Consider the following 25146-nt stretch of genomic DNA (forward strand, 5'->3'; position numbering starts at 1 on the left):
TATAGTTTATTAATTTTCTGTCTCTAGTTATTAATGAAAGCTTGAATGCAACAAAATTCATATGATTTTGAGTTTGGATGTACTTGTTTGTTTTTTAATACTTGTTTTTGGTTATTGTTTTAGTGTCTCCGACTTTTCGCCATTTTCTTTTCTTTGTTTTTTGAGGAAACTTTTAGCCATTTTCTTACACATCCTGGAATGATCTCACGTAAATTTATTAATTTAATTTATCCTATTGTTATAGGAGCTCTGCAATAGATAGTGTCAATTCCATATCAACTTAAGTTGCATTTAATTTTAAGATCAAATTAATAACTTAATTATCTAAGCGTTTAAGTATATTAAAGTATATATTCTTTAACTTAAAGAATTTTATATTTCTAATTTGATTTTTTTTTGGAAGAAATACAAAATGACTCAAACGCACTAAACCCTTTTAAGTGACTCTAACACTGACATACTAATTAGAGGGAAGCATCTTGCCAAATGATCTGTATTAATTTTTATCATCATTTTTTTATTTAATTTAAAACTAATTTGTTGTGTGAAAAAAAATTATCGACCCAACCCTAACAAAAAATTCTGGTCTCTTCCTTGTTTGTTCATAAATTCTAATCAATATATAAAATAATTATAACCGTAAATATCATGTGAGATTGAATTCATACAAATAAATTTTTGTTTTCTTCCGTAACTAGAGATCTTGAATCTTATAATTACGTGAGACCAAATAATTTGAACTTTTTTTTTTTTTTGAGGGAGGGAGGGCGATAAGGTTTGAATCCTAAATCTCATTATTTACAAATAGGATTGCAACGCTTAATGTCTCGTTAGAGACATTTGAAGTTTAGTTAAATATAGGGAGATGTTTCGAATTTAATCTCTATTACTCTTTCCCCCGACAAGTGGGGAACTTCTGCTTAAGGAAAAAGTTTGGATTTAATGCCCACTTTACTTTCCTATCTATACACATCTCGTCAACATAATCAGATGGTGTGTAACACATGTACATTAATATCGTAGAAATGCATATTCATGTGCATGTGCTGATGTGCATGCAAATAAATAAGTGGGGTTAAGATTGAAGCCACATATCATGATATATATTTCTTAAAAGAAGTGACTTGACTATCCATGCATATTGACCACTTTGCTTTTGAGTAATCATACAAAATGAATAAAGTTTAATTCAACCACTCAACAACCCAAAAGTAGTTTATCCTCTTCTTCTACTTCTTGAGAGAGAGAGAGAGAGAGCTTTAGATTAAATACAATGAAAATCTGACTTTATTATCTAGTTAAATATGCACCAAATTTGGCTTCCCAAACGGAGTAGCTTTCACCAAAGCTATTAAGGGTTCTCCATTATTCATGAAATCTATGAACAAAATAAATGTAACATATCGTATTTAGTTAATACAAATGTTCATGTATTTTATGAATTTGCTCATGAATTTTACTATTAATTAATTTAAATATTTTCACCATTTTCACTTTATCCATTCTAGCCAACAAACACACACATCTTTTTTTTTTTTTTTTAACACCCACACATCTTAATAAAGTTGAATAGTTGATTATGAATGCAAGTAAAAAAGATGTAAGGCCCATTATATACAACTTTTTCCAACTAACCTAAAAAGTGGTACTTGACTGCTATATCTCTTCGAGGCAGATATATCATAAATAGATTTATATAAAGTAGAGAAATTATAAGTCATAGTCCGATTTGAGTCAAAAATCTCTTTTCCAAATACAATATGATTCAACTTTGAATCCAACCCACTTTTGTTCAAACTGTTTCCCGCCCTTGCAAGCCTCTACTTTCATTTCTCGTCTTCCACTTGATTGTGTCTCAATTATTTTGTTTCCATTAATATATGTTTCAAACCGTGTGGAGAGATTCAATTGGATCATTACGGAATTTCGGTTGTTTCGCAACCAAGACTTCAAAAGCTTAGACTTAGATCGGAAAATTATAGCAACTAGTACGCCCGCTCGTGCGATGCACGACTAATATTAAAAGTGAGTGATATATTAAATAAATAAATATACATATTAAATGTAAGTAAATATAATTGATATTGTGTATAAATATAAAAATCATCAAATATCAAAAGCAAGTAAATGATAATGAGTATCATTATGTATCATATAATATTCTAAGATTTACTCCTATAAATTTATACAAATCTTAATATCACCTTTAAAAATTTACTTTTAAGCTAAAGAGTTCTAAAATGAACAAATTATAAGCTTAATCTTTTTAGTCGCATAAATATTAAAAATGATGTCTAATAAAAATACTATAAAAATAAAATAAAATTAATAAAGAAAAGGGAATGAAATAGGGAAAAGATATAACCGTGAAATTCAAAAGAATGGATTTAGGAGAGAGAAGATGATAGATGAGAGAGGAGAGAGAAAAAGAAATAAATTTATGACTTTAAATGATAATAACTTATTTATTTTAAATTTATTTTTTGTAATTTTTACATCAAATTAAAGATTTTTTCGTTATCTTTAGTTTAACATCCATATTGAATATATTTTTATGAATTAAAATTGATGATTTTTAAAAAAGAAGCAAAATTGAAAAAGAAAGATGAAGAAAGAGAAAATTTGGTGGGAAAAAGTTTACGTTAAACTGGTGTTTTATATATTATATAGATGTGTAAATTGTAATTGTAATATGTAATTCGTGGAAAATCATTTCAGTTGTGACTTAAATTATGTCGAGTCAATATATTGAAGTTGATACAAGAAGTGTACAGAAGAGTAACAATATAATTTAGATATGGATTTTATGATGGAACCTAACTTTTTTTTTTTTGAGGAAGGAACCTAACATATTGAATCTATTGCTTTTGTAAATGATGATGAAATGAACAAAAATAAGAGATACTATGGAACTAGCATTAATTAGATAATGCAATTTTCCTATGTGATAATAGTACCAGCTGATCTTTGTACTAGACACCTGAGTGATTTTTTAGACATAATATCTTGAATTGTGATCTGTCACGATGGAACAAACCTTGTAAAATTAGCATGATTTTTCCCAGATTAAAAAAGAGTGATTAGTTTTTTAGAAGAAAGTTTTAATGTTTTTTTGTTCTCTTGAGGGATCTTTTTTTGGAAGAAATTAAAAATGATTAGTTGATTGAAAGAGAAATAGTAATGTGTCGTTGATGCTTAACACGGCCCAATTTCTTTCATAAAAAAGCCCAAATAGGGAAGCCAGTATATTACAGATTCCACAGCGCAATTGCTTTAAATGATACTGCTCAAACCATTTTGAGACAATTAAAATAGAAAAACATAATAAATAAATAGATAAGATTGAGAAAAAAGGTTTTATAGCATTTCTATCCGAAAGATTTCAGTTTTGGGGGATAATCGCATATCCATTAATGTGCACATTAATACATTATGCTTACCATTTACGGATGTACCATCGTTTCGTCAGACTTGTTGTCATATTTATTTATAATAAAAATAGGGGTTAAGGTACAAATCCATTCCTAAACTAGACACCCCTAGAGCGTATATTTTCTATTCTTGACCTTGGCCCAAATACAACCCCAGAGTCCATAAAAACGATGCATTTAAACTCAGCAAGTTAACGGTGCCGTTAACTTGTTGGGTTTAAATACACCATTTTTATGGACTCTGGGGAAGAATTGAAACCAAGGTCGAGAATGGGGAGAGGGGAGGGAGTATACGCGCATGTTAACTTAATTTTTTTTTGTTTTTTATTTATTTTTTTAAATTTCTAAGTAGCGTCGATGTGATTTCGATCCCAATCGGCGGCTGAGAGGGGATCTCCTCCACTTACTACCTCGATCCCATTGCCATCGGCACATACGGCGCCGTTCCGAGGAGGATTTTCGTCTTCTTCTCAGCTGGCAACGATAGCCCCAACGGGATGTTGGTGACCAACCTCGCGCCGTAGCTCACCACCATCGGCGCCGGCACAATCGACCGTGATTTCCCCACCGACAACAGAAAATTCTCCGGCATGTCCCTCTACTCCGGCGCACCCCCTCAACGGCAAAATGCACAATTTAATTTACCCGGGAGACGACGACAATGACACAACAGAGGGGGGAAGTTGTCGGTGTCGGCACTGGGGGTGAGCTCATTGGCACTGGTGCCGGTGGAGCGGTCACGACGGGAGGTGAAGCTGGAGGAGTTGAGACCGGAGGTGCAGCCAAGAGTTTTTTTATGGCGGTGAAGGCCGGACGAAAAAATTTAAGGGGTGAAATCCAGAATTTAAATTAAAAATAAAAAAAAAGTTAACGGAGAGATAACGACCGTTAACTTGCTGGGTTTAAATGCACTCTTATTATGAACTCTGGGGGTGTATTTGGACCAAGGTCGAGAATGAGGAGTGATACGCTATAAGGGTGATAACTTCAGGGATGGATTTGTACCTTAACCCTAAAAATAATTATTTTTTTATAAGAATTAGTTAAAGTTACTTTATTTGGACTTTGGATAAGAACCTTGGTATAAAATTGGAATTTTCATTTAGCTGAAAAATTGAGTGTAATAATTTCAAATAAAGGGATACAGAGCGGAGTATATAAATATTGAAGGAGTTGTGTATTTAAACGCTGGCAAACTAGATTGCGAGTCTGCATCAATCATGTGCATTTGTGTTCGTGGCCAAGAAAATAAATGACAAGACCTAATTCTGTTGGAATTTTAAACTCATTTACTAATTGGTACATTTCACAATACCCAACTTCGTTACCTTCGTGCATATACAAAATTAACGAAATGAGTATTTATATTGTTCTTTGGTTCATTCATAAAATAAATACTCTTTTCATTTCAATTTAAAAGGCTATAATTTTTTATTTGAATATTCCATTTTAATAACAAATATTTCTATATAACTCATTATTTATACCAAATGTAATTGTACTTCACACATAATTATCTCTTCTTTATTTCTTTTTCTTACTTTTTAGACAAATATATCCTCAAAAAATTAAAAAATCGAGGCTCCATGAGCACAAGTACTATCAAGGCTCAATGAACACAAGTACCTTCGGGCTTAATGAGCATTTGTACCATCGGAGCTCAATGACCGCAAGTATCATCAGAGCTCAATAAGCATATGTACCATTGGGGCTCAAAGAGCATATGAACCATCGGGACTGTGAAACAATATTGGAGCTGTAAAAAGCTCAATTCCAAGGCGGTAAAAAGCTAAACTCCAAGGCTATGAAAAGATCCAATAAAAAATAGGAAGTCCCTTTATTGAGTTGCAAGTTAGTAATGCTCAAAAGACAATTTGCAAGAAAGAAAATCTGGTGACACGTAAATAAATTACTTGTTCATCGGACTTGAGGGGAGTAACTGATGTGGACATAATTATGTTCACCTGCTCGGATCAAACACGACGGGTGAAAAATATAAATAAGAGCAAAGAATCAGCCGTGGCAACTTAGCTTTGGCAGACCACCCTTGACAAATTAGCCTTGACAGACCATTCTTGGCAAATTAACCTTGGCAGCCCACCCGTGGCGCCTCCAGCTATGTTAACCACCACTCGTGGCAGCCTTGTCAACGCCATCCTTGGCGCTTCCAGCTATGTCAACACCACCCTTGGCAGTCGTGTCAACGTACGTGACCCTTGGTTCCTCTAGCTATGTCAATGATTAGGGCCCAATTGTACTGTTTAATGGGCTTTAGGGCTAGGTTCACTTAGTAACTTATAAATAAAGCTCTCATGTGTAGAATTAGGGGATTCTCATTCATTATTCATTACTCAACATTGTAATTGTAAAAACTCCACAAATAGTAAATTCTCTCGGGATTGTCTTCGTGGACGTAGATAATTACGATCGAACCACGTTAAATACTTGTCTTATTTTTATGTTTTTTACTATTGTTGGGATCAATTCTACACTCAACATTAACTATAATAGTTTAGAATGTAATGAAGTGAGTGAAAATGTATTGGTTCATTTTATAACTCTTTTTAAAAAATAACTTTTTGAATTAATTTTAATATAACTTTGAAGTGAATAATTAGTTTTATATATATATATATATATATAAAATTTCAAAAATAATTTTTTATTATATTTGTGTATGGAAACATTTATTTATTATGACGTATAATACTCTAATAATGTGTAATGTTAATTTTCATTATCAATTGTTTAATAACTATAACTATCATTAGACTTCATACAAAGTCGAAAATGTATGCTTTCAAATTCGGATTTTTTATTGAGTAATTGACGTAGATCATTTTATTTTATTTTTAAAACATATTTTGTATTTTCTTATATTTATTATTTATATTTATATAATTAAACATGTCGTTTAATTTTGATGCTCGCCGTGCATCGCACGGGCGGGCGCACTAGTATAAATATATAGTACAGTTAGTATGAATTTGTATCAATCATGGCGCGCAACATCTAGTATACCTGGTAGAATTGAGACTCTTTGTACTGTTCTACCAGGTTGCTACGCGCCACGATTGGTACAAATAGTCTCAAATCGTACCAGGTGTACGAAGTATCACTTATTAGTGCTACTAGTTGAAACGCCTGATGCGAATTTTTCCAATTCATACCAATATGATTACAACTTTGTGAGCATTTTTACTCTAAGCATTTTTATCTCGATTTTTGAAAATTAGCTACAATTTAATGAAATTAAGTTAGGGACTATCTTTTAATTTCTACTATCTATAATGGTTATCTCAAATTTCGCATTTTTACAATAATTATGGGGATTTTCGTTCGCTCCACAAGAGTATGCACATTTTTTATTCTACACTCATAATATTATAAAGGGTTAATTGCATGAAAATACACGAACTTTAGTCGCAATTTCATTTTGCACATGACTTTTGAAACTTACATTTTTAATCATGAACTTTGCATTTGTTCCAAATTTTCCTTAAACTTGAGCTCCGGCAGCCGGAAAGATGACGTGTCTTCAAACATGCCATGCGTATGTGACACGTCATTAATTCAAACGACGTGGCACAAAACGACGTAGTTTTAATACCGCATTTCTCAATCCCCAAATCGAAAACCCTAGCTCTCTCAATCTCAGCCATTAGCGGCAGCGCTCTCCGCCGTCCGCCGTCAAAGGAGGAGAAAAGGGAAATCGACGGCGTGAACTGTGCGTCGTATTAGTGTGGGCGTGTGAGTTTAATTTCGAAGAGAAGTATTGCCGATTTTGATTTCGAAAATTAGTGGAGAAAATGGGGGATTGGCTGCGTGAAACCTTGCCGAAAATTAGAAGGAATAGGCAACGACTCTTCTCCGACAATGTAGGCTTTCCCCTTCTCCTCCTTAATCTGGAATTCGCCGCCGCCGTTGTAGAACCGGCGAGTGGATTCCGCTCCACTCTTTCTTCAATTCGTGTTTCTCTCCCTCTTTGAAATCCCTCCGTTTCTTTCTCACTTCTAAAATTTCTCCTCAAATTTTAGGAAGCTAAACCCCTAGCTCCATTTCGGCGTCTTTCCTCTCTTTCTAGATGCAAAGCCGAAGCCGCTGCCTATCTTTCCCTTTTTCAAAAGTTGCAGTTCCGGCGTCGACGAGGCCGCCGTTTGAGGTTTGAGAAGAGAAAAACTTCTGGCTGTTTAAATGGCGTCGTTTTACAAAACGACGTCCTTTTACAAAACGATGTCGTTTCCATGTCTGCAAACTTCCGACTGTTTAAATGGCACATAGGCGCCACATCAGCACTCCGGCGACTGGAGCTCAATTTTAAGGAAAATTTGGAACAAATGTAAAGTTCATGATTTAAAATGTAAGTTTCAAAAGTCATGTGCAAAATGAAATTGCGACTAAAGTTCGTGTATTTTCATGCAATTAACCCTATTATAAATGATGTGAGTCTTTTTCTCACGATGAATTATCAACTAATATTCTTAAAATTCATGCTAAAAAAAGTGAGTGTACTCTTTTGGAATGGAGAGAATATTAATTATTGGAAATTTTATAAGTAAATTTTTTTGAAAACTAATAATTTCATGGGAAAAATTGCAGTAATGCACACACAACCTTTAAATTTAAAATAAAATATATCGAGTTTTAATTTTTCTGATTTTTCCCTAATTTAATATCCCCGCTAAATTAAAAAAAATTATGATACTACAACATAACACAAGAAACTCATAACATAGCTCGTACATATAATGCATTTATTGAACTCTGCATTTCAACAATTCAATATGAAAATAAAATTCTCCCTTGCAATAAAACAAATTGCCCACTAGAAAATGAAAATTAATAACAAATTAATTGTTGAATTAATGTTTAATTGTGAGGTAAAGCTTTATTTTTCATATTGAATTATTGAATTGCATGCAGAGTTGGTAAATGCATTATATATATGAGTTTTGAGTTTCTTGTGTTAGATTATAAAAGCAATTTTATTTAGGAGGAATATTAAATCACGGGAGAATTAGAAAAATTAAAACTTGGTGCATTTTATTTCAAATTTCAAAGGTTGTGTGCAAAATCAGAATTTGTCAAAACTTTGTGTATTTTGTAACTCGTAGATTAAAGGTAAGTAAGAAATATGGATATTTTCCTGTAAATACATGAATTTTGGAGGTTTTCTAAAATTGTATATGATTTTTTTGAACAGATATATACGACTTTTCAATTTTTCTAATTTGGTACGCTAATCTAAATTTTCCCAAAATTAACGTTGAATTGGCAGTTGTAAATTCCAACTTGGCCAAATCAACGATTGAAAAAATGACATGGTATTGAAACACACCAAAACATTATTGTTTATCATTAAATATAAATTTCAAAATCCACAAATCATTCGTTTGAGTGGAATTGGGGCATGTTGAGGTGAATTTACAATGAGTTCAACAAAAGGACTCTCAACTGGATTGAGAGATACATTTCAAGGACATCGTCAAGCTCATTGAGAAAGGTCATATCGCAACAACATATTTCTTGTATGGATGTTGCATTTTTCAATAGCATTGTCGAGCTCGTCAATGATATATGAAATTGCTTATTGAATTTGAAACTCATATTTAATTATAAATAACGATATTTTGATGTGTTCTAATATTGTGTTATTTTTTCTCATCGGCGATTTGTCCACGTTTAAAGCCAACTCAACTGCAATTTCAAGTCTTGTGCAAAATAAATAAAAAATAAAAAAAATTAAAAAATTATGTATTTTTATTAAAAAAATATATGTATAGCGAGCAATTTCAAAAAACCTCCAAAATTCATGTATTAAGAGAGTAATATCTTAGCTAAGAACAAAAAAGTAAGTATAAAACAATACAAAATTTAGTTTGTTGATGGTAAAGAAGCTTAAAACGATTAGAGTTAGCAGGATAGAAAGTTGGTTTCCACACAACAGCAGCAGTAGTAAAGAAAATGGAAGTTAATTCCATCTGTTGGGTTTGACAACACAATAGGCAGCTCTGGAGCAAGATCCGAGTCCTCTCCGGCAGCGGGTGTCGGTCTGGCGCCTAATGATGGCGCTGAGCCTCTCCCTCCTATAATACGTGTTCAACGGAATAGGCATGGCGTCCAGCCCCATGAGCTTCCCCACCACCCCCGGCTTGCACCAAATCACGCTCTCCCCTCCCACCACCGCCGGCCTGAAGGAGGACCGGTACATGGCGTCCTTCCCGTCCAGAGAGAACCGGGGATACTGATTCAACGCCTTTCTGGCGCTGCGCAGGATGTCGCAGCTGCTCACGCACGACATTCTGTGCGCTTCCATCTTGCTCTTTCTACCCTTCTCCTCCATCTCCAATCCTAGGATCATCTCCTCCAATGTCGGCTGCCTCTCTCTCTCCCCCATCATGCACGCATCCACAATCGAGGTCGACCTCTCTCCGTTGCACAGCTTTCTCAACCCTTTCTTCATCCTCACTCCTATAAAGTTGTTCAGCTCCAGATTACTCATTTCACCACCTCAAAATCAACCGTCATTCAATGCTTTAAAAGCACTCACATGAACACAAAAGTCTCACAAGTTTCCCAACTCCCACCTCTGCCAAAAGAAAAGAAAAGCTTCTCCACATATTTATACTAGTTTGTTGAATGCCTTGATGACTTTTCAAGTTTCAAACCACTTGCCAGATTTCATTTCAAAATAAATTCACCATTATGCATATTCAATTCTTGCCTCCAAACCACACCCAAACACGAGTCCCAGACTAAATGCAGAAACGGGTTTCCTGTATCTGCATTTATGAAGCTGGCCCAATTTCTCCTTTAGGAGAAAGCTTTAACCATAACAAATAAAAGAAATGGAGAGATATACTGATGTATATATAATTTCATTTCATCTCATTAGTTAGCAGCTTAGGCAAAAATATATGGGGTGCAACTGGAACTAAGTTAGTTCCAAAAACAAGAATCATCATATTCATATTCATATCCATGCCCATCACTGAGACCGACACTAACTCTATTATCGCCCTAATTTGGCACAATAAAGTTTACCAGGACAAAACGAAATCAGCTAAAATCACACGACTTGTTTCGAAGAGGGGCGTGATGGTTAGATAATTATACATATAATCTGAAGCAACAATTATTTACATACAGACAAAATTAGATGTCATCAACTATGAACTCTACTCATCCCGCTGGAGCTTCATGAGCTTTCACAAATCGGCCCTTCACTCGCTTCCTGGTATCTGCTCGTGCTTTTCTTGATTCATATCGTATGTGCTTGTCATATCTACACAAGAATGTCGTGAAAATATCAGGAAAAGAAAATGCCTAGGGATTTCCATTGCGGTGAAAGAAAACGAGAGAAAGTAGCTACCTTCTTGTTTTCTTCTTCTCCTTGTATCGTTGCATAGCATTGCCTCTATTCTTTGCCAGAAGCTCCATGTCACTCTTTGACATAGCTGCCACACTTTCACTCGTCATTAGAATAGACTGACTCGTGAACTGCATATCTTTTGAACCACCTAAGGATTCAGGTTTGGTTAAACCTGAACATGATGATGGCCTTGCTACAGGTGCATTATTGCTCTCTGATGTAGCAGGCCCCTGACTAGGCGTCTGGTTATTGGTGGCACTCTGCATTTGACAATTAGACAGAACTCTTAAGATCAAAAAACTTAAGCAGAGAGAATATAAGAACAGAGATGATTTTATTTCTGCATCTTGCACCACTTCATTCACAATTCCCATCACAATGTTCACAGAAAAAAGAAGATGGACCAGAGTAAGAGTTTATTGATATTGTTAGGTTTATATTATACTGATGACATTTCATCTCGTAACAAAACCTACATCAAATTGCTTTGAACATGCAGTTGCAAGGTTGAGAAGATAGTAAGCATCAGTTTGTCACAGGAAAAAGGGCAACCATGAACATGTTTTGGCCACTAGCAAGAATATCAAAGTTCAAGATTCCAAGAAATTAGTTTGGCAGTCACATCCAGTTGTGGCGCAGTTTTTACCTGCACTCTTTGCAGATGTTCTAATATAAAACTAATAACCAGATGACCTTACAATGTCAAGGATAATGTAATAATTTACTAGCACTTAAATCTTATTATAATGTTAAAGGATTAAATTAGAACATGTGAAAAGTCTTAAGTTCTCAACATCTACGATCCCAATTGCCAATAGCCACCACCAGTTAGCAATCTGGACTAAGATAAATGGACAGGACTGACAGCAATTTCTACTTATTAGCATCAATTATGAGTCATTAATGGATGAGCAATGGACATCAAAGATAGATGAAAGATTGCCCAAGTAAAGATGCTTACATTAAAGGGGATTATATCTTCCTGGGTGATAGAACAGTTCACTCCAGAGACATCCACCCCTCTTCTCTTGGCCAAGGATGCTTCTTTCAGTAGTTCCCCATACCTTTTCATAGTGTACACGTCACTTCCTCCAAATTCTAGTTCAACAGGGCTAGACTCCTCATGGCCCCTCAATTGTCCCAGGTTGAAGTCCCATATCTGCAGAAGTGAATGCAGCAAAATGATCAGTGCACATGAGATAATAGATGCAGTCATGTGCAGCAAATGAACAACATGATTGCTAAGAGCACACATGATAATTAGCACTGAATGGTCTTTCATTTTAGAAAGCAGTAATCAGAACAACAACCCCACCCCTCTCCCTCTCCAATTCAAAGTATAAATTGGTTGGAACTTACTAGATTTCCTACGAAAACTAGTTCTTATCAGCATACCAAATATGCAACTTAGCAGCATCAAATATCATCATAAGTCTGAAAATTGGTTATCAGATGCCCACTTAACTGGAGAAGGTGAAGAAGCATAAGCAGAAAAAGGCAGCATGCACGCATCAAAAAGCATAAGCTTGGAAGAGAAGTACAACAAACTCGTCACTGATAAACTAAGACAGACATTAACTAAACAAAGAGAAAAGAGATTTTAAGAAAGGTCTAAGTTAATGCGAAAATGCATTTGAACTCAGCATGTGGCGAATATGCTTGCCTGGAATATCCTACCAGCGTTATTTCTGCCCAAACATTGTGGACTAAGAAAATTTACAAGCAAAGACAAGAACGACATTCATTTTAACATTATGTGAACAATGACAAGTGGAGTAACATGAACCTCCAAATCCTAAAACAAGAAATACATATTTGATACATGTAAGGAACGAGCCCTAAAATAGAAGTTCAATAATCTTCCACAAGCACTAACGAATTTCGCAACATTTTAATTCGAATTCTTGAAGTCCAAGCATCCAACATACTGGAATAGGTTAACATATTGCAAAATAGTACACAAGTCAAAGAATAACCCATAAAAAATGTTTATCAGATATGCCCGGAAATAACAGAACTGCGGTAAAAACAATGCTCTACAGAAAAAGTAAACTTGTCCGAAGGAAACATTTTCAGTAAAAACATTTATAACGAATATGAGAGATGCAGGTGAAGAAAGCAGATCTAGAAAATACCTGCGCGCTGTGATCACATGCAGTGGTGTTCCACAACATGTTGCGTTCCTCCTTCTGATTGGCCGGCGTCTGCAACATTAGCAACGACGTAAACCCTCCGCCCTGCGGCAATTCCTGCTGCTGCTCTTGAGGTTGCTCCTCATACTGTCCGCAAAAACTCTCCTGTCGCCACGCACCGCCGCTCGGTGTCCCCGGTCCTACATCCTCCCCATCTCCGCCGCCGCCATCCGCTATCAATTCGATTAGCTGCTTCAAAATCACCTGCTTCTGCTTCCCGCAGCTCGGATTCTTCTTCTTCTTCACCAATTCGCCCCCGCAGTCGGAATAAATCATCGAACTCGCATTCGGCACCATGAGCTCCTCCAGCAACCCTCCCCACTCGCAAGACGCTGGCTTCTTCTCCTCAATCTCCAAACCCCAGGCCGCCGCGAGCTCGAACGCCGACGGACAGCCCGAGAAACTGTCGATAGGGCAGCGATCGTGGGCGGCGGCCACGAGGCGGCTGCCGTGCGCGTCCCAATCGCAATCCTGGCAGAGCACGAGGCCGTCGGTGGAGCAGCGGAAGGACGCCGGCTCGGCGGCGCAGTTGTCGCAGATCTGGGAGCGGAGATGCTTCTTTGAGAGGGCGTTGGCGCAGTGCACGTGCTGGTCACATGAGAGGCAGAGCTTGGCGCTGTCCGCGCGGCAGTAGAGTATCGCCTGCCGCTCGCCACAGAAATCACACGAAACCATCGCAGAAATCACACGAATTACAATATCTGATTGATGGATTAAAGAGCACCAGATAGTGGATTTTGGAGTATTAGATTTCTACCAAACCTTCCAAACAAGGAAACAAAATGAAGGGACATATGGATTGTATTTCATGAAATTGGTAGATTTAAAACGTTGATTTGCTTGGGGAGAGTGTTGGTGGCAGAGATTTGCAGCTAGAGGAGGATGATGAAGAAGCTCTAGTTATTTATATATAATTAATTATTCACTCAACACAGTGGACTTGATTGATAGTAGTAATAACATACTCCTAATAAAACTTCTCAGATTATTTATTTACTTCAAATTTTATATACTTGGCGTATGTATGGTGCGATGCGGGATGCTAACATTTACACGGGAACATTTTAATTTCCAAATAAATCATCATAAAACACAACACTAAATTAAGTAGTAGTAATATAATACTACAAAAGATTATTACTGTTTTGACAAAAATTAAAAAAATCTTTAAAGACATGTAAAAAAGTTTTCACAACCCCTAACGCATAATGAATTGAAAATGAAATAAGTATTTGAGCAATTAAACCAGGGGGCTTAGCCCACTGGCCACCGGATCCTCACTTAAGTGAAGTGACCCGGGTTCGATCCCTCTTGGGAGCGAATTGGAGATGGGAGATATAAGGTGGATCTTGGTGAATGGAGAGATAAGGTGCGAATTGGTGAATGGAGAGATAAGGTGCGAATTGGAGATGGGAGATATAAGGTGGATCTTGGTGAATGGAGAGATAAGGTGGTTCGTGGAGTGGATGAGAAACTAATTACTAATATCTAAACAAAAAAAAAGTATTTGAGCAATTAATTAACGGTAATTTGTGTGCGCGGGTGGGTCTATGTTTTGGGGAGTTTGGCGGATGTACGGAGTGGACCACTTGTAAAAATATCTTACCTTTTTGCTGAGCTGGCGCGGCATCTTTTTTTGTTTTTCCTTTTCCTTTTCCTTTTCCTTTTACCGACATCCAAGAGGAAATCAAATGTGATTTGCCACCGGCCATACCACCTATCATTTTTTTTTTTTGAGGCGACCTATCATTTTAAACATTCTTTTTTTATCACTACCATTTTAATCAACGAGTAAAATCCGCTTCTAATTATGTTGCATGACCGCCACCTCACACTTATTTTTCTTTTTTCGAAGAAATTGTTAAATTCTTGATTTAATTGATACTTTTAATTAACTGACTACCACTCTAGCATTACAAATTCGTACAAAATCTGACTATTCCTTTCTAGCATATGCTAATCTCATATATGTGTTATACATACTTGTTAATGCTAATACTATAGTATAAAATTGCGCAGATTCATGTTAAAAATATCCATGTTCTTTAGACTTTGAGTTGTAATACAAAATGTTCATTTTATAAAAACAATATACCTTTATAATTATATCTTCACTTCGCCCAACCGATTTGATATATGTCTTTTTAACACTATTGTTCATGATAATAATATTGTAGTATAAAGTTGTGTAGATTTATATTAAAAATGTCCACATTATTTAGACTTTAAGTTGTAATACAAAATGTTCATTTTGTAAAAACATTGTATTTATGTCCAAATTGACTAAATTATTATTCATGTCTCACTTATAAATGTATTTGAAAGACAAAAAAATTACACATTTTTACAATTTCGTACCTTTTCAACAAAAACAATGGAAAAAATAATTTAATATTGACTGAAAATCATGTAAATTTACAAATTCACATGTCACACTCGAATGACACCAACTCAAATTTACCTTGAAAGCAAATTTAAAATTGAAATATTCTTCAAGCTCAAATTTGAGCTGTCGACTAGCTCTCTCTTTTTTTTGTTATTTAATTGAAGAGAGCGATTACACTACAAGAAACTGCGCTTTTAACGACCGAAATTAACGACCGAAATTTTCGGTCGTTAATTTTGCGGCCTTAACGACCGATTTACGACCGTTTAACGACCGATTTTATTTTTTAATTTTTTTTATTTTTTAACGACCGAAAATTCGGTCGTTAATTATTATTTTAATATTTTAATATTTAATTTTTCTTAACGACCGAATTTTCGGTCGTAAAAATTATTTTTTTTATTTTAATTATTTTTTTAATTTTAACGACCGAAAATTCGGTCGTTAATATATATATATTTTTTTTATTAAAAAATATTTTTTTTTAAAAAAAATAATTTTTTTTTTTCGAAAAAAAAAATTAATTTGTTAACGACCGAATTATTCGGTCGTTAATATTATTTTTTTATTTTTTTAATTTTTTTTATTATTTTTTTATTTTTTTAATATTTTTTAAATAAAAAAAAATATTTTTTTCAATTATTTTTTTTAAAGACCGAATTTTTCGGTCGTTAAAATTATTTTTATTTATTTTTTATTTTTTATTTATTTTTTATTTATTTTAATTTATTTATTTATTTATTTTATTTATTAACGACCGAATAATCGGTCGTTAATATTATTTTTCAAATTTTAAAAATTTTTAAAGTTCATTTATATTTTTATTAATTTTTATTTTTCGATTATATATAAATATTTAATTATTTTTTATTAATTTTCTATTTAATTATTATTTTCATATTATAGAGATTATTTTTAATTATTTAATTATTATTTTTCGATTATTATTTAATTATTATTTTCTATAGAAATAATTAATTATTTAATTATTATTTTTCGATTATTATTTTATTTTTATTTTTCTATTTCTATTTATTTATTTTTTATTAATTTTCTATTTAATATTATTTTTAATTATTTTACAAATTTAATTATTTTATTAATTTTCAAATAATAATAAATTATTAGATTTATTATAATAAATTATTAGACTTATTAGATTTTCTGAATTATTGTTGTATACGATTATTATTTTTCATACTCATATTTTCTTTTCTTTATTTAATTACGATAATATTAATTTTTTATTATTTTTAATTCGATCGTATATTTATCGTAAATGTTTAATGATATTTTATATTATCTCGACATATTATAAGGTTATGAATGATTAATGATATTTTATATTGAATTAGAGTTTAAATGAATTAATAGGTACTATATATATCAATAATACGAGTGTTCTGTACTGGTGACTACTCGAAAGGAACTCCAAGGTTAAGCGTGCTTGACTTAGAGCACAAGTAAGATGGGTGACCTACTGGGAAGTTCGTCAAATGGTATGCAATTAAGGTCAAAATACATTAGAAATACACTAAAAATACTTGTGGGATACAAAGAGATTTAAAAATATATATATATATATATATTTTTTTCGAAAAAAAAATATTTTTATTTATTTATTTTTAACGACCGAAAATTCGGTCGTTAATTAAAAAAAATTAAAAAAAAATAATTTTTTTTATTTATATTATTTATTTTTTTTCTCTTTTTAACGACCGAAATTTCGGTCGTTAAAAATAAAAAATCGGTCGTTAAATTTAACGACCGAAAAAACGGTCGTTAAAACTCGGGCGACGATGCAAACAACGACCGAAAAAAACGGTCGTTAAATCGATCGTTAATAATATTAACGACCGATTTTTGGGTTTTAACGACCGAAATTTCGGTCGTTAGAGCCGCATTTTCTTGTAGTGTTAGCTCACATTATTATTTATTTTTTTAGTTATATTGTTTTAAGGAGAACGACTAGGTCAATTGATTAAATGAAAATATCTTAAAAATTGCCCAATTGACCAAATCATTAATATTTGATTACTTTTTGAATTTCAAGAACATGGGCCCCATTTATATTTAAAAAATTTGAAGCCGGTAATACTTTAAGGGGGGTGTATTCGTTTAGGACTTTAATAGATTTCTGCATACTTTTAAAATCTCGGTGTATTCGTTCAAGACTTTTAAAAGTCTATGAAAATTTGGGTGTATTCGTTCAAGACTTTTAAAAGTCTATAAAAATCTGGGTGTATTCGTTCAAGACTTTTAAAAGTCTATAAAAATCTGGGTGTATTTAAAAATCTATGGATTTTAACATTGGACTGATTTCCATGGATTTCATTCAAAAAATACACATAAACAAATTCGAGCTCGGACCACGAGAATTCAAATCTTGAGAGTTTCCAGCGCTCGCTAGGTTCCAGCAGACGCGGCTGAAGAAGCCAGCGCCAGCTGGCACTCAGCGGTCGCTGCTCACAAATACTGAGTCCAGCACTCGCTGGGTACCAAATATCTGATATCGATGTTTTTTTTTAATCAGAAAAAGATTAAATTTCACGAACTTGGCACCAGAGGTACTAAACAAACTTACAAAAGGATAAAGGAAATGTCTTTCGAACACCAGGAAAAGAAAGAGATCTCACCATCAAACAAATTGAAGATTTTATTCCAACTCCACATTTTCATCTTGATCTCGAGAATTATAGTCTTCACATCCCTTTGTTTGCCTTCGAATCTCCTGTCGTTGCGTTCCTTCCAGAGTTGAGTAGTACACATCCACAAGGCCAAAAGGAACTTCTCACTCCTCTTTCTGGAACCCAGATTTGCGAATGAAAGAAAATGAGCGTCGACTTGATTTGGGCTCACCGTTGTCATCCCTAGCCACTTCTGCACTTCAACCCATATCGCAGCTGATTTTGGGCATTGAAGGAAAACGTGGTTGGTTGACTCATTGGGCTGGAAACAGGCGTTGCACATAGAATCAATCTCGTCCAAAGCTATGTTCCTCTTCTTCAGATTTTCACAAGTTGGGAGCCTGTTTTTCAAAGCTCTCCACGCTGTTAGTCTTGCCTTCTGGGGAGCATGTGTTGTCCAAATCTTGGCAAATGTCTCCGTATCTTTGGATGGCGTTGTGTTCGGTTTCGTGGCTGCCAAAATTGAAGAGTAGGCAGATTTTGTAGAGAATTTCCACTTTGGTCTCACTCCATCTCCATTCATCTTTACCACCTGCATCAGGAGTCACACTAGAAATAACAGTAATGAGGTCGTTAGTGTTCTCCAGTTCCCCATCAAACAACTCTCTCCGTCATTTCAAATCCCAAATCCAGACCCCATTCACCCAAGACCCAAAATCACTAATAGAAGCCTCCTTATTTGCTGTAAGTTGGAACAGCCTGGGAAAGAGGATCTTTAGCGGTTTGGAGTCAGCCCACCTATCAGCCCAAAACATTGAATCCCGACCGTTTCCAATCTTCTGACTAATACACTTCCAAAACCAGTTACCCGACTGTGCTCCTCCTAATGACAAAGTTTTTGACCACCACCCCGTCCCTGATTTTTGGCTGCCCGACGTCCCCAACCCCCCTTCCCCCCTCTCGACTTCCCCATAAATTGACTTAACGACCCTAGCCCATAACAAACTCCTCCCTTCTAAGTACCTCCAAACCCATTTTAACACGAGGACAACATTGAACAGTTCAATATTTCTGAACCCTAACCCCCCATCACATTTACTTAAACATAAATTGTCTCATTTTAACCATGGAATTGCACTGGAGTTCTCCCTCCCACCCCATAAGAAATTGCGAAACAAGAAGTTCAAGGATCTCACAATGGTTTTAGGCATCAATGCAAATGAAAGCTGAAAAACAGGAATGGCTTGCAGTACAGATTTTATCAAAGTTGCACGACCTGCCAGCGAAAGTTTCCTCGACTTCCAGCCTTCAATTTTCTTTCTCACCCTGTCGACTAAATGGTTCCACTCCGCAATGCTTTTATTCCTTCCCCCAACTTGAATACCGAGGTACTTGAAAAGAGTCGTACCAACATTGCAATTCAGCTCTAACGCCATCCTTTCCAGCTTGCATCTGTCCACCCTAAAACAAACAAACTGTATTTATTAAAGTTTACCTTCAGCCTGGATAACAGTTGGAATAGCCTCAGAATTTGTTTCACCACCACGGTATTTCCTTCGTCACCATCCATAATAAACACGGTATCGTCCGCATATTGGAGATGCGAAATCCTTACTTTATCTTTCCCAATCAAAGCGGGTACCAGTAGCAGTTTGGCTGTCGCCCTATCAATGAGAGATTGGAGTCCCTCAGCCGCAATGAGGAAGAGGAAAGGTGAGAGCGGGTCGCCCTGTCTAAGACCTCTCTCTAGCCGAAATTCCCCTGAAGGAGAACCGTTGGCCAGAACATTCGCCGATGCAGAGCTAAGGCATCCTCTAATCCACTTCCTCCAGGTGACGCCGAAGTTGAAGCGATCAAGCATCGTGTCAAGATAGTCCCACTCCGCTGAGTCAAAGGCCTTTGCAAAGTCAATTTTGAAGATGATTCTCTCCTTACCTTTCCTCTTGGCCTCGTTGATTGCTTCATTCAAAATCACCACTCCATCCAGAATGTACCTATTGCTAATGAACGCACTTTGATTGTCGGATATGATTGTGTCCATAACTGTTCTCATTGTACCTGCTAAGACCTTGGCAATAACCTTGTAAAGACTGCCAATGAGAGAAACATGTCTGAAATCACCAAGATCACGCGCTTCTTCCTTTTTTGGTATGAGTACAATGAAAGAAGAATTACTACCTCTTGGGAGTTTCCCGTGCTCATGGAATTCCTCCGTAACCTTAATAAAATCTTTCTTGATAATCTCCCACGAAGCTTTTCAAAAGTTGAAGTTGAATCCGTCCGGCCCCGGACTTTTGTTACCATCGCACTCCCAAATGGCAGTTTTGATTTCAGTTTCTGTGAACGGTTCGATCAAGTTCATTTTTCGCTCCTCTGTCAGCCTTTGTTTCACAAAGTTTTGAGGGACTAATGGCATGACTCGACTTTCTCTCTTGTAGAAGGATTCAAAATGACTCTTGATTCTTTCTTTGATTGATTTTGGGTCCTCAATCCGCCTGATACCCTCCTTTAGACCTGATAACTCGTTCTTCTTTCTCCGCCCTGTGATGACTCTATGATAAAAACTTGAGTTCAAGTCGCCCTCTTTAATCCAGCTTGCGGTTGCTTTCTGCTGTAATAAACTCAACTTGTTCTTTGATTGGATGAAGATGTTAGCTTTTAACTCATTCCTTCTACAGATCTCAGAGTCCTCAAGGCCGAAGACATCATCAAGGGTGTCCCATTCGAAGAGCTCCTCCTTCATGGTTTTAATCCTTTGATCGATGTTTCCAAACTCATTCTTATTCCAATCTTTGAGCGTTGCTTTCACCTTCTTGAGCTTTTCTTTGAACACAAAACAGCTCCATCCCTGTGTCTCGTCTTGATCCCACAGGGCCTTAACCAACTTCTTGAAATCGGGGTGGGTCATCCAAGCGTTGATGAAGCGGAAAGGCTTCGGTCCTCAGTCCACTACTTTAGTGGATAGGAGAATCGGACAGTGATCCGACAAGGCTCTTTGCAGCCCTCGACCAGAGGTTGACGGCCAGGTTTTAATCCAATGCTCATTAACTTAGAACCTGTCAAGCTTGCTCTTGCATCTTCCGTTCGGTTGGTACCACGTAGACTGTCGTCCTTGGGTTTTAATTTCTACTAACTCGCTGTTGCGGATGAAGGAGTCGAAAGCCCTCATCTCTGGACACCGCAAATTATCTCCAACCCCCACTCTTTCACCTGGCTCTCGGATCGCGTTGAAGTCCCCGCGATACATAAGCACACATCATTACTTTGATCCACAATGTTTCTCAATGTATCCCAAAGAATAAACTTCTCTTTAGTGTCTGTGGGAGCATACACATTGACCAGACAACACATGGTGTCTTCCACAAGCCACCTACCATTCAGTACAACCGCCCCCTGGAGGTCCCAACTACTTGAGACAGCAAACACCTCCTTGTTCCATGCGCATAAAATAGCCCCGGATCTGCCCGCCACATTCCTCACTGCCGTCTCACACGTATTTGAGCCCCACCACCCATTGCAGACTTTAACCGAAAAGCTTTCCATCTTAGTCTCTTGTATAAAACAAAGATCAATTTTGTAGTTCCTAATGAATTCTCCGATCTCTCTTTGTTTGACGGTATTCCCCAAGCCTCTTATGTTGTACGACAGTAAATTCATTGATTAACTAACCCTCTCTCTCCAAGCTCCTCACTGTTGTTTGCCGCTTTTACATTTTGTGATAGTTGTGCTGCCATTTCCTCGTCTTGGAGATAGCTTGTAAGTCCCAACTTTTTACCCAAAATCCACGCCTTCATTCCATCATCGGTTGCCTGAACAATTTCTTCTCCCTCCACGGATTCTCTTGACCTTCTGTCTCTGGATGAATCGGCCTCTGTTTCTGTCGGCCCCCCCGACTCGAGTTGGGCAATGAAGTTTTCCCACCTCTCATTTTGAATCTTCTTATTCACCGTTCTCCACTTTTTCTTGTTTTTCCTAATTGCCGCTTGATCTTTCTTTTTCCTAAGTTCTCCATTTAGCGTTCTTCATCTCTGTTTCCTCAAGGAACTTCTCTTCACTTCCTTGGATTCTCTCGAACTCAGACTCCTCGGCACAATTGGAATTCGTGAGCAGCCTCGGGCGCTGTACTGGAATGCCGGAAAGGTTAAGGGTCGGCTGTCTCTCTTCACAAATGAGTTGAGTTCCAACCACCAGAGACTCAATTTCATCTGATACCGATGTTGATAGCAATACTTACTAGTTTTATCAATGTAATCATGTTTTTAGAAATCCCAAATAAAGTTTATTGAGCTATATTTTTGCATGACAGTAGACGTTGACTAATATTTTGATTTTTCTCTTTTAATGTGTAATTTATTTTATTATTTATCGTATTAGTTGTACAAATAATTTGGTATTAGCGTTCGCTTGAAGTCAACGGATGGTGGGATTTTTGATTTCAAATCCGTAAAAATCACGTCAAATTCTTGTTAAAATCCGTCCAAAATCTATGCAGATTCCTATTTAGAATACAAAATACAGGAAGAATCTGTGTGAAATCCATAGACTTTTAAAATTTCTAGATTTTAAAAATCTACAGAATTCCTGAACGAATACACCCCTCTAAGAGTGGGATATCTCAAATCTCACCCTTTCCATGGGATAAGAATCAATCAAAATTAGCTTGAATGATAAAAATAATCAAAGGCTTTGAGATATTTCAAAATTTCAATCCATCAAAATAAACAAGTGATTAACCTTATTATTTTTATCTATTGAAACTAATTCTCCAAAATAAACGCCCCTAAATTGAGAGCTTAGAGAGAGAAAAACTACATCATTAATTTACAATTCTCTTTTAGTAAGCAGCTACCTTCATTAATCTACAACTCTCTTTGAGTTTGCAGTGACCTCCACATACAATTACTTACCAGAGAGAGAGAGAGAGAGAGATCTATTCTTGGTGGCGACAATGGTGTTGGAGAGAGAGTGCAGGAATATGACTTAGAGCATCCGCAATGGGGGTTCCTTGATAGCCTACTTGATAGTGTTTGTGTTATTGAGTAGGTAATGCTGCATTGGGGTTCCTTAATAGCCTACTTGATAATATTAGTTTTGATTTTATGTTTTTCATTTAAATTTTATTGCATAATTTAAATAGCATATTTTTGTAATAGTTAAATACTGGATTAAACATAAAATTTAAAATTACTTAAAACATAAAAAAAATACATAAAAATTTAAAAACACCTAAAAAAAATACATAAAAATTTAAAAAACCTAAAACATCATTAAAATTACATAATTAAAAGCCTAGGATAGACCACGACGCCTGAGCACGTCGGCGACCATGGACGCGTGCAATGCACGTTGTGCGTCCGTCATGTGCGTCGTATCCGTGTTCAGGAGCTGCATATCGAGCTCCCTCTCCCGGATATCGTTCCTCCGCTGATACTGGGCGGTGAATGCCCTCATCTGCTCGTTGGTCCTCTCCAACCTCTCCACTATTTCTGGTGGAGGATCCGAGCTCGTATGCGACGCTGCTGCCTTCCCTTTCGCCGCCGCCTTCGCCGCCTTGTTGCCAATGGGCCGGGCAGAAGAGATCTCCTCGCCCGACGCCGAGGTGGTGAAGCCGCCCTCTTCCGTAGTCTTTGTCCTCTTGGAGGCATGCACGTCTCCAAGGAGGTACATCGACTTGAACTTGGGATTGTTCCGGAGAACTCTCCACGCGTTCCAGAAATTGAAGGAGGCCCTGTGTGGGCTTCGAGCCTTGAAGAGGGTTTGGGCCTTTTCACGAATCATATCATCCGAATGACCGGACGGCCAATTGTTGCGCGTCTCCACCCAAACAGCTTCCCAGAGACGCACATCCGCGCTCACCCGGGACCAGTGGCCTTGAAGTTGCTTGATCTTAAGGTCGACGCCGAGGATGGGGTTCACACGTTCGCGGATCCGGCCCCAATATACCTCTCCCTTCTGATCTGTCCCATGGATCGAGTCGTTGGTCTCCTCCGCCCAAATTTGGACGATGAGATCCGTATGCTCGGGAGCATACGTATGACGGTACCTAGCGGCCTTGTCGTGCTTGATTTTGGTGGTCATTTCCTTCCTCCGGCCGCCTTTCTTTGGTGGGGAGACACTCTGTTGTGCACTGACCGGTTCCTCCTCGGGCGGGCTCTCCTCCAAGTTGATTCCTCCCATATCGGGATGATAATCGGAGGAGAGATCGGGGCACCAATTTGGATCGTAGAAAGGGTTGCGTAGATCCATGACGGAGAAAATTGTATTGTTGATAAATGGAGGAGAAGAAAATTGGAGAAGAAGAGGTGTGAAGATTGTGGGGAGAAGGTGGGGTAATTTAAAGAAGAGAAGAAGGAAAAAAAAAATTGAAAACGGTCGGTCAAATGTGCGCAAATCGAGGAGGTGCAGTCAAAATTCGAATTTTCCAATTTTTCCTCTTTTTTTTAATTGGGCGCGTGCATTGCACGCGCCATCCATTCCCCTCTATCGAGCATACCCGATAACTCGGGTACTCCTCGAGGAGCTCCCCCCCGCATCGCCCTCCTCGACCGCCTCCCTCTCCTCGAGTACCCACTCGAGTATCCGCGTTGCGGGTGCTCTTATTTTCACAAGTTTGATATTAAACACTTATATAATTGAATAATGGTATTATAGCTTAGAGTATGTTTTAGAGCTTTAAAATGAATTATTAATTTATTTTTTGAGTTGAGCATGAATTATACTTTATTCGATACGTTGAGCATATTGGACTAATTGAGCATGAATTAAGTGTTAATATTTGACGAGTTGTTTATTGGTCGAACTAAACATGTTTTTACCTATTAACATTTTTATATTTGTTTGGTAAATTTGAGTTTGTTGAAATTAAGTGGATTGTAACTAATTAAAAAGTGCATTAGCTCGTAGTCGGTCATGATTGTTAATTTGTTTGAACTAGCTGAATATCATGAATAGAGCGACTACCTAGTCATCACAAGCTGTGGTTATTGATTGCTATTTTTAAGTAGGATAACGAGTATTGTAGATCAGATACATTAACGAAACTTGAAGATTAACAGCAATTACAAGGTGAGGGATGTTTCCAAATTGATGACGGTGAAGCCTTGCTGGAGAGGTTTAAGGACTCGTGTTTGGGGCACTT

General features: G+C 36.5%; 2 protein-coding genes across 2 annotated transcripts; both read right to left on the reverse strand.

Moving 5' to 3' along the window:
- Positions 1–9251: 9251 nt before the first annotated feature.
- On the reverse strand, positions 9252–10240 carry LOC130991173 (uncharacterized). The gene has a single exon (XM_057915258.1). It carries the CDS (start codon positions 9931–9933, stop codon positions 9403–9405), a length of 531 nt encoding a protein of 176 aa, XP_057771241.1. The 5' UTR covers positions 9934–10240; the 3' UTR covers positions 9252–9402.
- A 107-nt stretch (positions 10241–10347) lies between these two features.
- On the reverse strand, positions 10348–13974 carry LOC130991172 (zinc finger protein CONSTANS-LIKE 14-like). Its single transcript, XM_057915257.1, has 4 exons — positions 12939–13974; positions 11765–11962; positions 10804–11063; positions 10348–10716 (listed from the first exon to the last, which is right to left on the reverse strand). The coding sequence occupies exons 1-4, from the start codon at positions 13668–13670 to the stop codon at positions 10614–10616; spliced, it is 1293 nt and encodes a 430-aa protein (XP_057771240.1). The 5' UTR covers positions 13671–13974; the 3' UTR covers positions 10348–10613.
- Positions 13975–25146: the final 11172 nt, after the last annotated feature.

This window comes from Salvia miltiorrhiza, chromosome 7 (assembly GCF_028751815.1).
Source record: "Salvia miltiorrhiza cultivar Shanhuang (shh) chromosome 7, IMPLAD_Smil_shh, whole genome shotgun sequence".
In the NCBI taxonomy this organism is placed as follows: Eukaryota; Viridiplantae; Streptophyta; class Magnoliopsida; order Lamiales; family Lamiaceae; genus Salvia; species Salvia miltiorrhiza.